The sequence below is a fragment of the Convolutriloba macropyga genome, chromosome 14 (assembly GCF_964194025.1).
Source record: "Convolutriloba macropyga chromosome 14, txConMacr16.3, whole genome shotgun sequence".
Lineage (NCBI taxonomy): Eukaryota > Metazoa > Xenacoelomorpha > Acoela > Convolutidae > Convolutriloba > Convolutriloba macropyga.
In genome coordinates, this window is record NC_134481.1 from 22078674 (window position 1) to 22097653 (window position 18980).

Genomic DNA, 18980 nt, shown 5'->3' on the forward strand with positions numbered 1-18980 from the left:
GGTGTACAAATTTACAAATTTGAAGAAGTTGTTTTTTTTTGTTTGAACCAATATTACTATTTCTGAGAAATTCTATAATGACGTTTCTTCGATTATTCTTCAAATAAAAACATGACGCAAAGCAAACTAAAACTACAACTCAAACTGCTCTACTTTACTTCTGCAGATAATCTATCCTTATCTGTTGCAATAAATATACACTTTATAATCTAAAGTCAACATTATCCCAATTCAGTCAAATTTCGTTCAAGCTCCAATCAAGTTTTCACAAAAAGCAGAAAATCAATCCCCAATTTTGCCAGTTATAATCAGCCGCTCGTTAATTTTATTTAAAAAATGATAAATTCTTTCCGATTTAGGATGGCGGGTTGTTCAATTCGAATTATGGTTCTTCTTACTGTTTTGAGGGTTATTTCGGCCTCCGACAATTCGTTGAAAAGGATGGAGAATTCTATCAACGTCACACCTCAGCAGATCCACTTGTCATACACAGGTTTGTTTTGGCGGTTTTGAATTATAGTTATTAATAAAAAGATAAATTTTTCAACTCAGCACTGAGGGAGAGGGAGAAATTTTTAATTCAAGTAATCGTATGCGACATTTTAGTGATGGCACTAGAAAAAATGCGAAATTATAATATACCCATGATTTAGACTTGACCAGAATATAAATTGATTTAATATGAAGAATAAATCAAAAGTCGATAGGCGTAGACTGACACAGATTGAAGTGGTGATGTAACGGCTGCTCTACTTGTGTTTCACAAAGAAAGTTTTACACCGCCCAGTTCCTTCTGAGTGGTTTTAAAATCTGTCCGGATACTTCGTTGATGCAGTTTGCCTTTGTAACTGTATATCCGCTCCGCTGTACTTACCGTTGCATTAACTATTCAGTTCGTAACTATTCGCCAATCGTAGTTTTTTCAACTATCAATTTGAACTGTATTGCTACAGATCACACAATACGGGATCTCTTTATTTATACCAGTTCAATCTGATAGAAAAAAACAAATCGAAGACAAAGATATATGTCTAAGACCTGTTTGTGCAAAAATATTTAAATTTAAACTTAAGTTGGCTTTTGCTGTTTGTACTCACAAATTGAGAATACCAGAAGTTGGGGTTGTAACAGTTGAATTTCAGCTCCAATAATTTGTTGACGCAAGACACAGTAACAGAATTTACTGCTCAAGAATAATATTTTGAATACAAGACACAGTAACAATTTACTGCTCAGGAACATTTCTAGTTCAAGACACAGTAACACGTTATTTACTGCTCAAGACAATTTATTTTGCAATATTTTGCTGAGTTAAACTTTTAGCCGTTTTCTGCGGCTGCTACGTTGAGTTCTGTGTGTTGCTTTTGTTATTTCCCCCTTTTTCTCTTATTTCTCACGTGACAAACTGTAACTAGAACTAGAACTATAACTATTAAATGACTAAGACAACAGAAAATGTTTTGTTTCTATTTTCCCGCCTACGCAAGCTTAGCGAGCTCAGCTCCAACAGGTGATGTCGAAGATGGTTCCACACGGAAATCGCTTATCTCCAGACCTACAGACTTTTTTGCGCTCACCTCACGCCTATCGTGCGTTTATGACTAGAATTTTGTGCATTTAAGTCTAAAAATTTTACTTTCACTGGCACAGATGTGTAATTTATATCAGCCATAATTTTTGGAACTAAAATGAACCGTTTTTCAGGTAATCCAGAGTCGATGTTTGTGACTTTTGCGACTCTAGATGATTCTGAAGGCCAAGGATCGGCCGCTTTCTGGAAATTAGGTGACTCTAAGTCATCTCAATCTATATCTGTGCCTGCTGGAAAGACCAAAGTGGCGCATAATTCAGGGGGTACCACTAGGTACACGTACATCTACAGAGCTACAATGGAACCACTAGAACCCAACACGGTGTATGGTAGGTAATCATACACTGGTACTGAATTCACAGGGGGGGGGGGGACAGACGGCATGGTCTGGGTATGGATGGGTTTCATCATGGCTGATTATAGTCTGGATAGGTCTGATCATTAACGCACAACTCTAACTCGACACCACTATGTAAATGATCCAGTATTGAATTAAAAGCACAGTGGGCATCTCTTTTTGTGTGTGTGATTAACTAATACTCAAACTGGTTATAGTTAATTGCTCTCAAACGAAGTTTGTAGCAATTATATTAGTCCTGTTGGTCTTTTTTAATGCGATTTTTCGCTTGGCTGATTTTTCGTCTGACCCATTTGACTTTTCGTCCTGAAAAACGGGATAAATTGGTAGCGCCCAGCAGGCATTAAGTTTCATTAGAGGCTCTTTGCCGCATTTAGTAGTCTTAAGTGCTTAGTGCGGTGAAGCTACTGAGAAGGCCGTAGCTAAAGGTTAAAAGGTCATTTTTAGGAGTTTTTGAGCCCAAAATGTTGCAATTTTTCGTGTTTTTTTGTCATTTTTTGATTTTTTTGTTGGACCAGTCTAAAATTGAGGCTGGTAAAAATCGATATAGGTCTTTTGCAAGAAATAAGTACTTTTTATGACCATTTTTTAAAGTTTTTTCAGCCCTGGGTGTCAAGGAACCTCCTCTGGTTGCTGCATAGTTTCTGGTGATTTTGGAATGGTTTCCAACAGTTTGACATTACCAATTTTAGTTTTTTTAGACAGAACTTGCATTTTTTTTCAGTTTTTTGACATATATTGTCGTCATTCAAAATATTTCAAGCCCCAGAGACCAGAAAATTTCTTTAAGGGTATGTTAATAAGTTACTGAAAAACTTTTATCGGCCATGAATTAGTTTTCAAATTTTTAAAATGTCGAATTTAATCACTTTTTTCATAAGTTTTTTTGGAAGTGTTTTGTCATTTTTTGGATTTATCCAATCTCAAGAGCCAAAGAACATCCTCTGGAATTTGATAATGGCTCACTGAATAGTTTTTAGATGCAATAGAATCATCTTCAAGATTTTAATGTCACGAAATTAAGCAATTTTTTAAAAAATATTTGCAATGTTTTTAGGTTTTTTTGAATTTTTGATTTTTTTTTGGCACCAGGGGCTCGGGGACCTATTCCAATGTTCGATAATGGGCTGTTGCATAGTTTTGAGAGTTAATGCAATGGTTTTCATTATTGGAATGACTCGAGTTTTCGCAATTTTTCGATAAATTTTAATTTTTGAAATTTTCAGAAAACTGTTATCATGCTTTAAATTACAGGGACCTTATGAGTCATTGAAACTACTTAAGGCTTGAATAGGGATACTTGATGGGCTCTTCGAACAATTCACTCTTCCCAAAGATATTAATATCATGAATTTTAGCAAGATTTTGTTAAAATTTGCAACTAATTTTTAACTTTTGATTGTTTTTGTCTTTTTCTTAGTATAACAATCATCTTTGGCCAACGACACTTTTGCGAAGTCTTATAAATAGAACATTACAGAACTCCAGAGACAAAAATGATTTTGAACATTTTCCACTGCAAAATCTGGATTTTTTTTTTAAGTTTCACCATTTCCAGTTTTTTTCTATGTGATTTAATTACTAAGAAGGCTAGAAAAAAAGATTTTGCAGAGTCGAATCTCATCATGTTAAAATATTTCTCGCATTCTCTTTCTATCTGGCGGTTGGAGTTTTTCCTTCTCTTTCTCGTTCACGTTTTACCTCACACTAACATTTTTTCCACTGCGAAATCTGGAAAGTTTTTTTGAATTTTCAACTTTTCAGATTTATTGCATTATGATTCAGTTACTAACAAGGCTAGAAAACTAGAATTTGTTGAGTTGAAGGTCATCATGGAACGTGTATTTTGCTTTCTCTTTCTCTCTTTTTGTTGGGGTTTCTTTGCTTTCTCGTTCACGTTTTACCTCTCTTACTAACTCTCTATTTCCTTAACTCTTTTGTTGATGCCGCGCATCAGCTGCTTTTATGTGGCGAAATGTTATCATCTTTTACTCTCATTAACTCTGAATTATTGCAGAAATCTTTTATCACAAAGGACTTAACCATGACTTTTTAGGAAATCATTGTTAATTGCTCTCAAACGAAGTTTTTAGCAATTATATTAATCCTGTTGGTTTATTTTGTTCGATTTTTCGTTTGACCCATTTTCGTTGTACCCGTTTGCGTTTCTGTCCTCAGAACTAAAATAAAGAGGTGCGTCACAAAGAGTTAGTGTAGATTTGGCATTAAATTCTCTTAAAGCTTTTCAACTCACGAATCTCCAAGTCTGCGATTCACAGAAACTGTTTTGGAGACATAATTTTATGTTGTGAAGGACGGTTCTTAGAAATTGATCCCCCCACTCACACCTTAGCCACCATATAACCACCAGTCCCCACCCCCGCACATCGTTCAGGCCCTGCAGCCCCTTCCCACTGCTCCCCCCCTTTTTACCTCCCTCCGCTGCGCTCACCTCACGCCTCTTCAATTAAGCTAATGCTAGCCTCACTAAACCGTGGCTAGCTATTGACGAAGCCAGTCGCTTGCAGTTCCGTTGGGAGCATTTCGCCCGACTTTAGTTGATTGTATTCTAGAAAAGTGGGTAAATTTACACACCACTTACTTTTATTTTTTCTTAATCGTGACCTTTTCACTTCCGCCAGCGGAACGTGTTTTTTCCAACCATACGAGCATAGTAAAACAAAAGTGGCCATCGTATATCAATAGTAGAACGCCGAGTCACGCTAATGAAATTACTCTGAGGGTGTTTTTTGCGACGGAGGGTTTCCTTTTTCTCAGAATAAGCTAGAGTCTCGCGTAAAAGTTCTTTTCATAAATGTGATTAGCTAATTTTCTGCTCAAGTTAACTTTACATGTTATATCCACCTGTGGGACAGGATCATATTATAGTGGCCAATCCGATTTGATATTGTAGCTCCCTATTCTACATAGTTTATCATGCCCGGTCTAAATTGATCCAGATCTAGTACAAAAAAACCAATAGTTGGTTTATTTTAAGAGGTGGTCTCGTGCCAATAAGCGGACGTGCCGAATTATTGGCATTCGAACTAATCTGATTGGCTAAGAGTAAAAACATGAGTTCATTTAGTCGACATTCTTTATTTTGAAGGTTTAATTGATGCATTTGGTCAATCCCCGCTTGTGAAAACCATGCTTCATCGGCCCATAGGACTGTTGACAATGTGTGAAAAATTTTATTTGTTTTATTGTCTTGGCGTGGCTTCTAAACTTGAGGTAAATTGCACGTTTTATGTCAAAAGATGGAGATTATATTGAACTAATTAAGCAATGCTTAGCCAAGCAAAAAGCAGAGTTATTGTTCTTCATTTCCATTTTGTTGATTTGAGAAGTGCATATTTTGTTATTTGTATATTAAAGCCAAGAAAAGAGCTAGATGCGTACTAGCGCTCTCTAGGGTAAGTGAAAACTTTTTTTCAGTTATTTTCAAAATATCTCTTTTTTTGTACATCTATAGACATCTACTGACTTCCTTATTGCTGAAAAGTTTATAATTGTGGAATGAGGCAGAAACAACAAATTTCTGCGGCAAAAATATAAGGCACCCAATCTCTAAGGTATTGTAAGACTAACAACATGCAAACAACAACTGTGGGGAGAAATTAAAGCACTTAAATTAACTGCGCCGAGCTTATAATTTTTGTTTGTCATTTGAGATGTTGAAGTTTTCTACTTATTTAGAATATTTCGTGACGAGCAGTGCAGGTATAAAGAGTGCAGTATTCCGATTCAAAACATTTCCAATTTATGATGGAGATAATGGAGCAGACGACTTCAAAAAGACTTTTGCCATTTACGGTGACTTGGGAGTCCAAAATGATGTTTCGCTTCCACAGTTGATCCAGTGTGCCTCTGATGGGGATTTCGACATGGTAGGCGGTTAAATCTGTTCACGTTCCAGCATTGATTCTGATTTTTGATCACTTGTTAACATGGTTTGGTTAAATGTGTCTCAAGAGAACATCAAAAAGGAAAATGGTCTCAAATGCCAGATGTCATGAACTGGCAAACTCATTAATAACTGTTTGTCCTTGATGATTAAAAAAACAATGTTGGAACCATTCAATAGGACATTGTGTAATTTAAGTGATAACAAAATAAAAATTTCCAGTTTTGCAATAGTATTCGAAAAGTTTTTAGATGTCAAGAAAGAAATAGGAATTTTTTGTACACGATAAGCGTGTTTAGTGTTGAAACAAATTACAAGGATCAAAAAATATGTGATAAAAGTTTCCAGAAACGCACTGGTTTTGAAAAAAGTTAGCGCGGTTTACCGACCAGCTTAAACCGGTTTACCGATCAGCGCTTTCCATCGCTCACCCTAAAAAGTTGTTGACCCGATGAGCTAAGTTGCTACCGTTATTCAAATAAATTTAAGCTCTCAACAAAATCGGAAGCTGTAGTTTCTCATTTTAAACTTTCCAGCATTGCTCTGATGTTAAACTGTTAATGACTACACTGACTTCTGTTGATTACAGGTGATGCACCTTGGAGGGTTTGCCTACGACTTGTATGAACAAAATGGACAACAGGGAGACACTTTTATGAACATGATTCAGCCCATCGCAACAAAGGTATTATTCATTGTATCCCTGAACTTACTGTAATATATCAATACCGAGCCATCGTAGTTTTGTTTATTTTGCAATGACCAGAGGTCTGATCATGACATACTTAATAAACACCTCGGTTACTTTTTTCGTTTGCACCGTTACAGTGTGAGAAGAGTCAATTACTGATAATTACACACTACCTGAGGCAGGCAACTCCTCCATTAAAATTCTGCTTTGTTTGGGATTCATCTCTTACCAAATCTGTCCTGATACCTGATTTCTAGTTTGGAGTAACTCAAATGCAGAAGTTCTCAAACGCTCTAGCAGTGAATTGTGCCATACGACTTCTCCACACCTCATCTTCCATCAATTTTCCTCATCTTAGTCTTCATAAAGTTTCCAACATTTTAACTTCACAAGATTTGCAACTCAGTTTTATTCTTGAAAAAGTTATGCTAATTAACAATTATTCAATCAATGCTTCTGGAGTTTTAGGTTCCGTACAACGTGGCTGTTGGGAACCACGAGGAGTATGATAACTTCACAGAGTACGTGAACAGATTCACCTCTCCTCCCCCGAGTGTGTTCTACCACAGTTTCGATCTGGGGCCCATCCACTTCGTCATGTTCAGCTCAGAGTTCTATTTCTACGACAACTACGGCATCGGACAACTACAGGTAATCTGTTCCTTAGTAGAAATAACGCAAAATCGCTACGTAAGTTCTACCCCAGGTCGAGATTGGATGCTTATCCTACTAGATCTAACAAGTTTCTGACAAAAAAAGATGTTTAACTTATAAATTAAAAGTTTTTATAATGCAATACATCGTCCTAATAGTTAACAATTCTTTGTATGAAACTTGTAAGATCTTAAAGAACAAGGATGCTCGGTAATGTGCGTTCGCACATCAATTTCCGACCCCGCTCATCTACATTTTTCACTTAATTGTCTTCCAAATGAGATAAAAAAAATTAACATATCAACATATCGTTCAACAAACTACTAAAAGAATAAAATAATCTACTCTAGAGGGCCTATGAGACCTGCGGCTACCATAATATGACTACCAAAAAAAAGACAGCAATAAAAATCAATTAGTTACAAAAATTAATTAAGACCAAAACTCCTTGTCCATTTTTTGAAAACCACTAATAACCAAATCAAAATGGCATTAGATAAAACTTATACTACGAAGATTAACCGGTACTTTTTGGAACAAAATAAGGGACTTTTCCTCAATGCGTTTATTAGAACATTGCTTTTTTGAAAAAAGAATTAAATTCGAACTGATTAGAAACAAAACGTATCAAATGAAATCATTGAGAGAGTCTTTTATACCTCAATAGAGAGCCATTAAGGCCTTTCATTATCCAGGATATGTCATACGACTACAAAAAGAAACGACAAATACAGGCAAAAACGAAAAATTTGCGCGAAAAATTATGCATGAAAACGATGTCTCCCCAATCAATTAAATTATAAGCTGATCACTTAAAACAATGAAAATCTTCGGTTGCATTTTTGCAGGTGAAAAGTTTGTAAATCAATTGACGCCCATTATTGTGATACTGTGAAAAGAAAAAAACCTACAAAAAAGGGGCAAATTTGCAAAAATCACGAAAATTGGCTTAATAAAAACTGGTTGTTCCAAGAAGAAAGACCCTTTGAGGAAAATAAAACCGATATGAAGAGCAAAATGTATTTCAATAGATAAGTGATGTGAATTGAATATAGAGATGCTTAGCTACATTTTAACCGAAATAAAATTGGCAGATCTGAAAAACCTAACTCTTTTTTTATTAAAAACAATTATTTTAAAAATTCATAGCCAACAAAAAGTGCTCGACTAAAAGAGTAGACAGTTTGTCTTGCGACTACTCGGAAAACTAATTGCGACTGTTATTAATGAAACTAAATCATATGACTATAAAATAACCTTAAGTACAAGTTGTACTAATAAGTTTCACAAACAATTTTACGAAACCACAGTTTTGAAGCCATTAAATTAACCGCGAGAATATAACATTTTCATTTGCATCTCCTTTGATCATCATGACGTATTTCTTTAAAATGACTATCAGAAAATGACAACAAAAAGAACCACAAATGCTGAAAAGTATCTAAACTTCACAAAAGTCTTCTGAAACAAATTGTCTAAGCCCTGAAGACATTAAAGACGTTTAAAAAACCAAAAAATTATTGTTTGATTGAACAAAACATTAAAAAGAACTCTAATTAATGATGCTAATTTACGCACATGATACAGCACTGAAAAATACGAAAAAAACGCAAAACAAAACAAAAAGTTATAAGTTGAAGGATACGATTACTCTTTTTTTAGAAATTTAATTCGGAAGTCAAAACAACCGTTAGCTATTTACCGATATCAGCTATTAAGTTCATTTGTTTATCTATAGTTGGTCACTGAGATTTTTAATTGTACAATTTTTGGCATATGACAAAAAAACATCAAACAAAGGGCAAAAAAATGAAATCTACCAAATTCTGCAAGAGAACGGTGTCGCAGCCCTTCAAACCATATGTTATATAAACAAAAAATATGTTCAAATTAATTTTTGTAAAGTTTTTTTCAGTTAGATTGTCAAATAAGGTGAGAATTTTCAAAAGAAACAAAAACAACAGCAAAATGGGCAATTATGCTCAAAAATCAGAAAATTTTGTATGAAAACTCGTAGTACCAAAAGCAAGAAAACATTCTGTTAAAAATATTGGCCCAAAAATTAATTTGCATTCTACATGGAGGAAAGGTTGACCTGTACTTACTGAGAATAGGCAAAATGTTGACTAAAATAATTAAAAAAATGACAAGTTCAAAAAATCGCAGAAATTTCCTTAAATCAAATACAGTCAATAACATAAGAGACATTAGGTAACAACCGAATGAATTGAAAAGGTTCACTTGCAACTCTTGAACAAAAAATTTTGATCTTTGAGTGGTTAAACTTAAAAATCAGACTGCCAAAAGAATAACAATTGAAGGCAAAAGACAAGAATTCAGTTAAAGTTTACTAAAAACTCTTCCTCAAAGCCATGAAAACCCTTTGGTTCTCTGAAAACAAACTGTATCTACATTTGGCCTCAAATTTACCTACAATGGAGCTGTCATTAACGGATCCGCGAATAAAAAATAGTTTCAGTAATTAACATTAAAAAAACAATAGCAAAATATTTTGGAAAAACGCAGCATCAAAATAAAATCAAAAAGTCTCTGATTGTAAGAATGCATGATATTATCGAACCTCTCTCTGATTTTGTCTCGCACTCAGCAAGCCGACCAAGTGTCCCAAGTGTTTGCGAATCAGACCAATTGTTGAGTGGAATTCTTCAAATATTAGAAAAACAACGGTGTATTTTTGTATAATTATCGAGTTAATTCTGCAAAAAACGGCGAAGTTATTATTCCAGAAGATTTTCAAACGGCGCCTAATTGCAACTAGTGCTCATTTTGAGATTTGGGAGTCTCTTTTAAGGTCTCTAGGTCACTATGTCTGGCTAATGTTAACAAAGGGGACCAAAAAAGCATATTTTGTGCCATTTTTGATGAAAAAAGTTCGAATTTTGAAAATTTTATCAAAAACTTTAACAAAAAAGCATCAATCAAACATTTCAGCAACGCTCATCTATCTCTAACAGTAACAACAAAACTTTGCCGTCAAAAATTGTAACCTATTTTGTATTTTTTCAAGCGAAATTGTGCCTAATTTTGACAAAAATTACTGAAAATGTGAACAAAAATAGTGTATTGTTCACAAATTTTTAAACCTCGATAACTCCCTGTAAAAAACACAAATCGAAGCATTGTTATTAGTTTCATTTGTTTATCTATTAATGGCCAATGAGACCTTTAATTACACAATTTTTGGCATATGACAACAAAAATTAACATCAAACAAAGGGCAAAAAAAGAAAATCTACCAAATTCTGCAAGAGAACGGTGTCGCAGCCCTTCAAACCATTTGTTATGAAAACAAAAGATATGTTCAAATTAGTGTTTGTAAAGCGTTTCTCAGTTAGATTGTCAAATACTGTGACAATTTACAAAAGAAACAAAAACAACAGCAAAAATGGGCAATTATGCTCAAAAATCAGAAAAATTTTTTATCAAAACTCGTGTTACCAAAAGCAAGAAAACCTTCTGTTAATAAATCGGCCACAAACTTAATTTGTAATCTACAAGGAGGAAAGGTTGACCTGTACTTACTGAGAATAGGCAAAATGTTGCCTAAAATAATTTAAAAAATTGACAAGTTCAAAAAATCACAGAAATTTCCTTAAAACAAATACATTCAAAAACATAAGAGACATTCGGTAACAACCGAATGAATAGAAAAGGTTCTCTAGCACGTGTTGAAGAATAAATTTAGATCTTTGAGTGGTTAAACTTAAAAATCAGACTGCCAAAAAATAACAATTGAAGGCAAAAGACAAGAATTCAGTTAAAGTTTACTAAAACTCTTCCTCAAAGCCATGAAAACCCTTTGGTTCTCTGAAAACAAACTGTATCTACATTTGGCCTCAAATTTACCTACATTGGAGCTGTCATTAACGGAGCCGTGAATAAAAAATATTGTCGGTAATTAACATTAAAGAAACAATAGGAAAATATTATGAAAAAGGCAGCATCAAAATAAAAATAAAAAAGTCTCTGATTGTAAGAATCCACGATATTATTGAACCTCTCCCTGATTTTGTCTCACGCCCAGCAAATCAACCAAATATTCCAAGTGTTTGCGAATTAGACTAATTGTTGAGTGGAATTCTTCAAATATTAAAAAAACAACGATGTATTTTTGTATAATTATCGAGTTAAATCTGCAAAAATCGGCAAAGTTTTGTTTCCAGAAGATTTTCAAACGGCGCCCAATTTTAAAAAAAATTAACTAGTGCTCTCTTTGAGATTAGGGAGTCTCTTTCAAGGTCTCTAGGTCACTATTTCTGGCAAACTTCAACAAAGTGGACCAAAAAAGCATATTTTGTGCCATTTTTGATTTAAAAAGTTTGAATTTTGAAAATTTTATCAAAAATTATAGCCAAAAACATCAATCAAACAATTCAGCAACGCTCTTGTACCTCTAACAGTCACAACAAAACTTTGCGTTAACAATTGTAACTCATTTTGAATTTTTTTAAGCGAAATTGTGCCAAATTTTGGCAAAAATTACTGAAAGTGTGAACAAAAACGGTCGAATGTTCACGAAACTTTAAACCTCGATAACTCCCTGTAAAACAAAAAGATCGAAAAAATCTTTTTAATTCCGTATTATACGCCGGACGGGCATTTTAATGATACCACTCACAATTCTCTACGATGAATATATCGATCGGCCAAAATTGACTGAACAAAAAAAAACCCAGTTGAGTATAGTGGGGGTCGGAACAATAACAATTATGTCTCGACCCGGGATAATGGTTTTTAATAAGCAACTCTCCTCGAGTTATTTGGTGTCTGATATTTTGAATAACTTTGTGAATTTATTCCGTTCTGTTTCTAGGTTCTTTTATTTTACCGTGTTGCAGAATTGGCGATTTCAACACTCTCAATAATTAAATTCAAACTGACGATTTTTTCAAAGTGGAGAAACTAATGCTTTTTTAAATCTTTCATGAGAAAAGTCTCTGCCAACGACATTTTTCGTGATTTGTCATCATTAGAAATCGTATTAAAAAGAATATAATCAAAAGTTCAAACAAATCAAAATTTATTCTTTTGGGTAGTTCTTGAAATTTGGTTGTTTTTAATTGTCGCCCTTGATTTGATTTTTACGATACATTCGATTGATGATGTAATTAGAAATTTAAATTTAAAGTTGGAGGTCTGTAAATTCATTTTTAAATTTCAAAATAATTTCAAAAATTAGAATAATTCAAAAAATATTTCCGCACAGAAAAAAGTTTAAAAACCCTAAATCTAATTAATTTTCTAAAGTTTGGTGCTTTAAATTCTAAGTGAAGACGACTGACTTGATGGGCGAATAATTATAAAAATGAAGAAGAAAATTTTGATCTAATTGCCAGTTGGTTTGTGTTTCTTCGTCTCGCTAGTGAAAAGTTTTTGAACTATTTAGGTTTCTGAACTGCCAGACGAATTTATTAGTTTTTGACACGGTATTTTATATTCTAACGCAGGAATAATGCACTATTGATGTTTCGCTCACTGTGTTTTTGAGCATGCATTTGATCAGCAAATTGTGAAAAAAACAATTAATCTGATTTATTAGTAGCAGTTGCGTAGTTGTATCAATTGTTTGATTTGAGCAAAGTGTAAACAAAAGGGGCATTAAATTAATTAATGAACAGAAACCAGAATATTGTGAAACGCTCAAACTCTTTTTAGATCATTTGCCTTCATCCTTGTTCTCAAAATGTTTAATGCGGTTATTTAAAGCCGCCTAATATTGATTTTCTTAGTCCCATATAAGCACATTCTGTAATCATTTTATTGCACAATATAGTATTGTTAGCACCTAGAATCCAGAATAGATCAGAGTTACCAAGAAACTGGTTGGTTTCACCGAAGTAGAACCAAGCTTTCCCTCTTAAATTGATTTTTGATTTCGAATTTGGGCGGCTGTTGTTTGCGAATGCTGGAACATTCTCGTCTATTATGGTCTATTATGTTATGAACTTATTGGATGAAGAATGTGTTCTTGCATATCATTACCATATAAGATTACCCAACTATATTTAAGGTTACTTATTATATAACAGCCGTTTTCAAAGCTTGGAAAGAGGAAATGTTTAGACGAGCTGTTTTTTATTTTCCTCTCAATTTTATTTGTACTGTTACTATTTTTGATGAAAATCAATTGAAAATTTGGACGGTTTTTATTATATGCTGCCTCTGTTTACCCAGTGAATCGAAACTTGGTACATCTTGATAAGAACATACTAAATCTTGGTAAATCTTGCCAAGATCTTGCCATGGTACTTACCAAGAAAACACCAAGATATGTACGAACTTGCAAGTTTTTTGCATGGCTGTCAAGAAACAAGATCTTGGCAAGATGTACTTTCTTTAGCCATTATTTTTGTTCTTTGGCAAACTTTTAACAAAAAAGACAGAAACACCAACCAAAATAGGAAAAAAACGCATTTTTTTTACTGAATAGAAAACAACATCAAACGATGTATTTATCAGTGCATGTTCTGTAGGCTCAATACAACTGGCTGGTCGAGGACCTTGCAAAAGCAAATACGCCGGAAGCCAGAAACGTCAGGCCCTGGATTGTAGCTATGGCCCACCGACCTATGTATTGCAGCAGCGACAACAACCACGATTGCACGAAGTACGACGGTATCATGAGAACCGGATACAACAATATCAACTTCAGCCTGGAACATTTGTTCTTCCAAAATGGTGTTGACCTTCAATTTTACGCCCACGAACACAACTACGAGCGTTTGTACCCAATGTGTGATTACAATTATCAACCTGTGAACAACATCAGTTTATATCACAATGTTCACTTCCCAGTTCAAGTGATCTCGGGTTCCGCAGGATGTCGAGAGATCCACGATCGCTTTTCGTACCCGAAACCCCGATGGTCAGCTGTTCGCTCGAATGATTACGGCTTCACTTTGCTAAGTGTTGAGGACAAAATGTCACTGCGCGTGAAACAGTTTTCAGTTGATGCTGGTGACTTCATTGATGAGTTCACGCTTTCGAAGACAACAGTCTATCCCAATTTCGACCTCCTGGATTGTTAGAAAAATGAAAATACGAAACTGAGACCTGATAATGCTCTTGATTTCACATAGATTAGCTAAAATATGCAAGACAATCATTTGGACGAGAATTTGAAATTCTCCTGCGCATTTAATGGAAAAACTGAAATTGTATCTGGTCTGCCTCATTTCCTCTTAATTTATTTACCTCAATACTTGTTTCTCACCCATAAAGACAATCGAATAGAACATTTCCTTTCCCTTTATTTGGTGTCGTTGTATAACAGAATTAGGAAACTTATCAGAAACGGTCAAAAATTTTGGTTTCAACTTTTGAAGCATCTCAAAGTTAAGAATAATAGATTTTAACACTTGTGCTAGATATAGATGAGTTTACAAGATTTGGACTGCAAAGGTTTACTTTAATATTTTGCCGAAACCTAGAATTAAGTTTGTGGGTAATAGTTAGACTTGTAGCCAATATTGAAGAACAAAAACTGTGGGAAACTTTTCTTCAAACACAATCAAATTATCTTGAACATCTTAATAATATCCGGCATGGAGTAAATGCCTGAACTGTCATTGTTATTGAGCAACTGTAAAAATCTCTCTTTCCTTAGATGTTTTAATCTCATACGTCTGCGTAAAAACTAATGGCAAAGCCCCCAATCGAGATACAGCAGATCATCCGATGTAAAATTTACATATTCTGTGAAAAGCTTATATTAGATTTCACCGTCTGAAAAAAAAACAGTCTCGACAAAAACAGCAAAAAATTTTTCATTAAAATTGTATCCTTGAACTAGACCAAGTAGTCCATTTAATTTTCACAATCAATTGCTATTTGTTTGCAAAGATACAATACGAATTAAGAGTTTCTTCATCAATAATTCAATCCTTTTAAACCAGTTTAAAAAATCGGACGGGCTACTATTTAATCTCTAGGTTTGAACTGTTATGTCTCAATATTAAAACTCGTCTCAAATAAAAATAAAAATAATAATAATAATAATAATAATAATAATAATAATAATAATAATAATAATAATAATAATAATAATAATAATAATAAAAATAATAGTAATAATAATAATAACAATAAGAATGAATTTCACTAAACTTGGTTTCACCAACCTTAGTAAGTCCCTAACGGGACTTGAATTTGATTTCCCTCAAACACTGTCCATCCATATGGGTACAATTTGTAATTAAAATTCTTCTGAGTTAAATCGATTAGATAATCTTTGACTTCTCCTTTGAATTCGGCTGGACTTGAATATGGGTTATAGTTGGGAATATCACACGCCAGTGGCATCGAATTTTGAAGTTTGTAACTAGGTAGAAAAAATTAGATTCGCAACGCTGGCGATTGCATTCGTTTGAGTATAAAAATAATTTCTCGTTTGATCGTGTTTTCGGATGTCCATTCCTTATTTGCCAAAATTGCTCTGCCTCAATTGGCAACTTTCTTGTCAAAAATATGTTTAAAACTGAAAGATCCGAAAAAACAAATTGATTTGTGATCGGAAGTAACTTTACTGATCTTAGACAATCATTGTATTCTTTATCAGTAAAATGACTGTTTGATAGTATCCATTTTAAACTTTTTCTCTGAAGCCTTTCCATTTGCCTGGCGATATTTTTACTGGCATACCAAACATTTGATCCATAAAACAAGATCAAAACTATGTAAGTTTTGACTAAGTTGCATTTGACTGACAATTTTGTTTCACTTGGAATTGTTCTCTTTAGATAAGCAAGCTTCTAATTTGCCTTTAGTAGAACAAAACTTAAGTGATGATCCCATGACAAATGTTCTGAAAAATATATGCCCACGTCTTTGAAGTGTGTTTCCTGTGCTTTTGAATAGGGGTCGTACATGCACTTTTTCCGCAAACTGGGAAACTAACATGTGCTAACACAGCAACTGAAGATAAACAAAAGTTGATTCAAAATGTACGGTAAAGCAGACTTCAAAAATTTTGGGCTGATTCCATAAAAAAACTTAGCACCATTACGTATGTATTTGATTTCCTCGCTCAAAGCCACTTTGCTAAACTGAGTGTCATCAAAAAATTTTTCAGGACTTTGATTAAATGGAATAACAACTTCAGAATTGTCTTGAACAAAAACAGAAGCAAAATAATTTACAAAACATTCTGCAATGCTCTTGAACCCATAGCCTTCATTTTCCACGTATACCATTTTCTCAGGCAGAGCTGGCTGTTTTGTTTTTTGTCTCATTAATTTATATGCATCATTTGTTAACCAGATTTTGCTTTTCCCAACGAATTATTTCTTGTCATTATTTAAAGAAATTGATAATTCATCTGTAAGTCGTGAAATTTTCTTTGCGTTTTGTATATTTTTCAAAGCTGTTCTTCGTTTATTTTCCAAATGGTACTGTTAGAGGACATGTAACAACGCGCATTGGTTCTTCTAGAGGTTTTGATTGGAATTGCAATAGAAGACGCTAGCTCTAATTTAGAGTAAAAGGAGTCAACAATACTATCAATTGAGTCAAATGAAGACATTGGAAATTTCAAATTGATTGTAAAATCGTCCCAAATAGTTTTACCAATATTTAAACGTTTCATTTTCTGCAAGTCTTCTTGCTCAGCTTACTCAATCGAAACTTCAGCTAAGAAATACTTGTGATCTGAGAACGATTCATCCTCTAATATTTCGCTACACAAGTTAGCACTGTCACTAAGAAAAATGTCACGCGAGCTTGCATGAGATTGCAATGATGACCTATTTAATTTCTTCAATTCGTTCAAAACTGCTTTCTCGTATAATCAATTACTACTTAAAGGAAGCCAATCTGTGTGAGGGAAGTTAATGTCAGCATTCAAAAGGAAAGTAAAGGATTCAATGGATTTCTGATTTTCTTGGACATCTCTTACAATGTCTTGAATGTTTATGCAGAACCAATCTGCACTGAATCTATTTTTGCTGTCAGTTGTGGGATCATATATGGTGAAATAACGATTGGAACCTCCTTGAAGATGTATAATCAACAAAAAATGATATCCGAATTTGTTCGCAAAACCTCCATTTTGCGTGATAAAGTGTTTCCTTGTGCTATTAGGACACCCCCATGCGGTCCAAGTTTTCTAGTTGATCGCGACTGGATTGAATAATATTGACTATTCAAGACATTGTTGTTTTCAATAATTGGGTTTAACCAGGTTCGAGGCAAACAATATCGGGATTAATAGTCTTCGGGAGGATATCCAACATCACTCGTCTATCCATATTTTATAATGAACGACAATTCAATGAGAGTACACGCAAAATTTTACTTGACTGTAGTCAACTGAAATCAGGAGAGTTCGTTAGTAGGCGACTATTTTCTTCTACAGATAAGCTAGTATCAATCATTTTGTTCCTTAAAAACAGCCTAGCTGATCTAATTTTAATGTCTGAACGGTTGAAATTCATGGTTTGAACTAGTTTAAACCAATAATCTAGAGATTGTTTTTATTTTTCCCACTCATTTTTCAATAAAAATATATAACTGTTTGAAAAATATATTGTCGGTCTTCAATTTTGAATTTGACATCATCATGATTCTGCAATTCCAAGTGTTTGAAAGTTTAAACACCAGCAGTTGCGGTCGAGTTTTGGTTCAGCTAAATTTTACTAGACGAAAAATGTCTTCGATTTTTGATGTCTAGATTCCAAGTTTTCGAGCAAGTTCTTCAACTGATTTGTTGTCATGGCTGATTTTGTCCAATACGGTTATCGTTGGATCGCTTGTTTTTGCTGGTACTCCAAAAACTATGATTTTATTTTCTCGCTCTGACTGACCAGTTAGATCAGAATTCGCTCATAAGCTCTCATATATTTTTTGAGGTTCATTCTCGTATCGTGACATTTTAACCGTCTTTTTATTTTCTTCTATGTTGTTAAGCATTTCGTTTTTAAATTCAGTAATCTCTTATTGCAAGTCGTCTCTTATTCCGGAAACGCTCTGTTGAAAATTGTTTTGCAAATTTTCCATTTCATTGTTTTGGTGACCTATGACATTTGCTTTAGAGGCTACGCAGTCCCAAAACGCACCATTTGTTTTGTCCATTGCCACGAAGTTCTCATGCGACAAATCTGTACATGCAACGTGAAAACATAAATTGCATTTAAAGCATTTAATGCAGTTGTTTTTGCAATTTAATTTACAGGAGCCGCAAAGAAATTTTTAGAGGCGTTGTTACTTGTTTTGGTGCCTTACTGTTTTGCCATTTCTGACTTCTCTATAAAAATATGCCTTGTGGAATGAATTTCGATTGTTTTCACAGGCAAACCGCCCAGAAAAACCTGGAGGAGGGGGACAAAATGATCATTCACAGTTAGACCTACTACCCGAAAAATGGAACAAAGAATAGGTACGATCTCACCAGAGAACTGATATTGAGCACTTCGGCTAGCCCCCGTAGACCCAATTAATTAAATTGCACTTCACTTGCATTCCACAAAAAAAACAGATTGTAGCAAAGGTGTGTAAATTTTTCAGCACGATTCCATCAACTCAGCAACTCAATTTCAAAAGCGCGTGCAATTTTTCAAATTTTTCAAAATTTTCAACGTTCAAAATTTCAAAACAATGTTTTGACTCAACATTTTGCTTCATTCTATCAATTGGTAAAAGGCTCAGAACAAAGTGCGACAGTTAAAATATTAAAATCTGTTTTTCCAAGATATGAAACAAGTAGAAGTCTGCATGTTTTTTAAATTGGAGAAACATCCAATTTTCTGTCAGCTAATGTTGTCAA

The 18980-nt window shown here is 34.1% G+C and overlaps 2 protein-coding genes across 2 annotated transcripts in view; both read left to right on the forward strand.

Annotated features, from left to right (window-relative positions):
• LOC142353172 (uncharacterized) overlaps nt 1-18980 on the forward strand; it is a 393253-nt gene that overhangs the window by 172289 nt on the left and 201984 nt on the right. The window lies entirely within an intron of this gene.
• LOC142353619 (acid phosphatase type 7-like) lies at nt 79-14423 on the forward strand. The gene is made up of 6 exons (XM_075405912.1): nt 79-493; nt 1705-1920; nt 5649-5839; nt 6446-6541; nt 7016-7198; nt 13696-14423. The coding sequence occupies exons 1-6, from the start codon at nt 337-339 to the stop codon at nt 14248-14250; spliced, it is 1398 nt and encodes a 465-aa protein (XP_075262027.1). The 5' UTR covers nt 79-336; the 3' UTR covers nt 14251-14423.

Coding starts and splice junctions, on each gene's coding strand:
- LOC142353619 (XM_075405912.1), top strand. CDS start 337: ATGATAAATTCTTTCCGATTTAGGATGGCGGGTTGTTCAATTCGAATT. Junction 5,840..6,445: donor CTGATGGGGATTTCGACATG/GTAGGCGGTTAA, acceptor TGTTGATTACAG/GTGATGCACCTTGGAGGGTT. Junction 7,199..13,695: donor ACGGCATCGGACAACTACAG/GTAATCTGTTCC, acceptor CATGTTCTGTAG/GCTCAATACAACTGGCTGGT.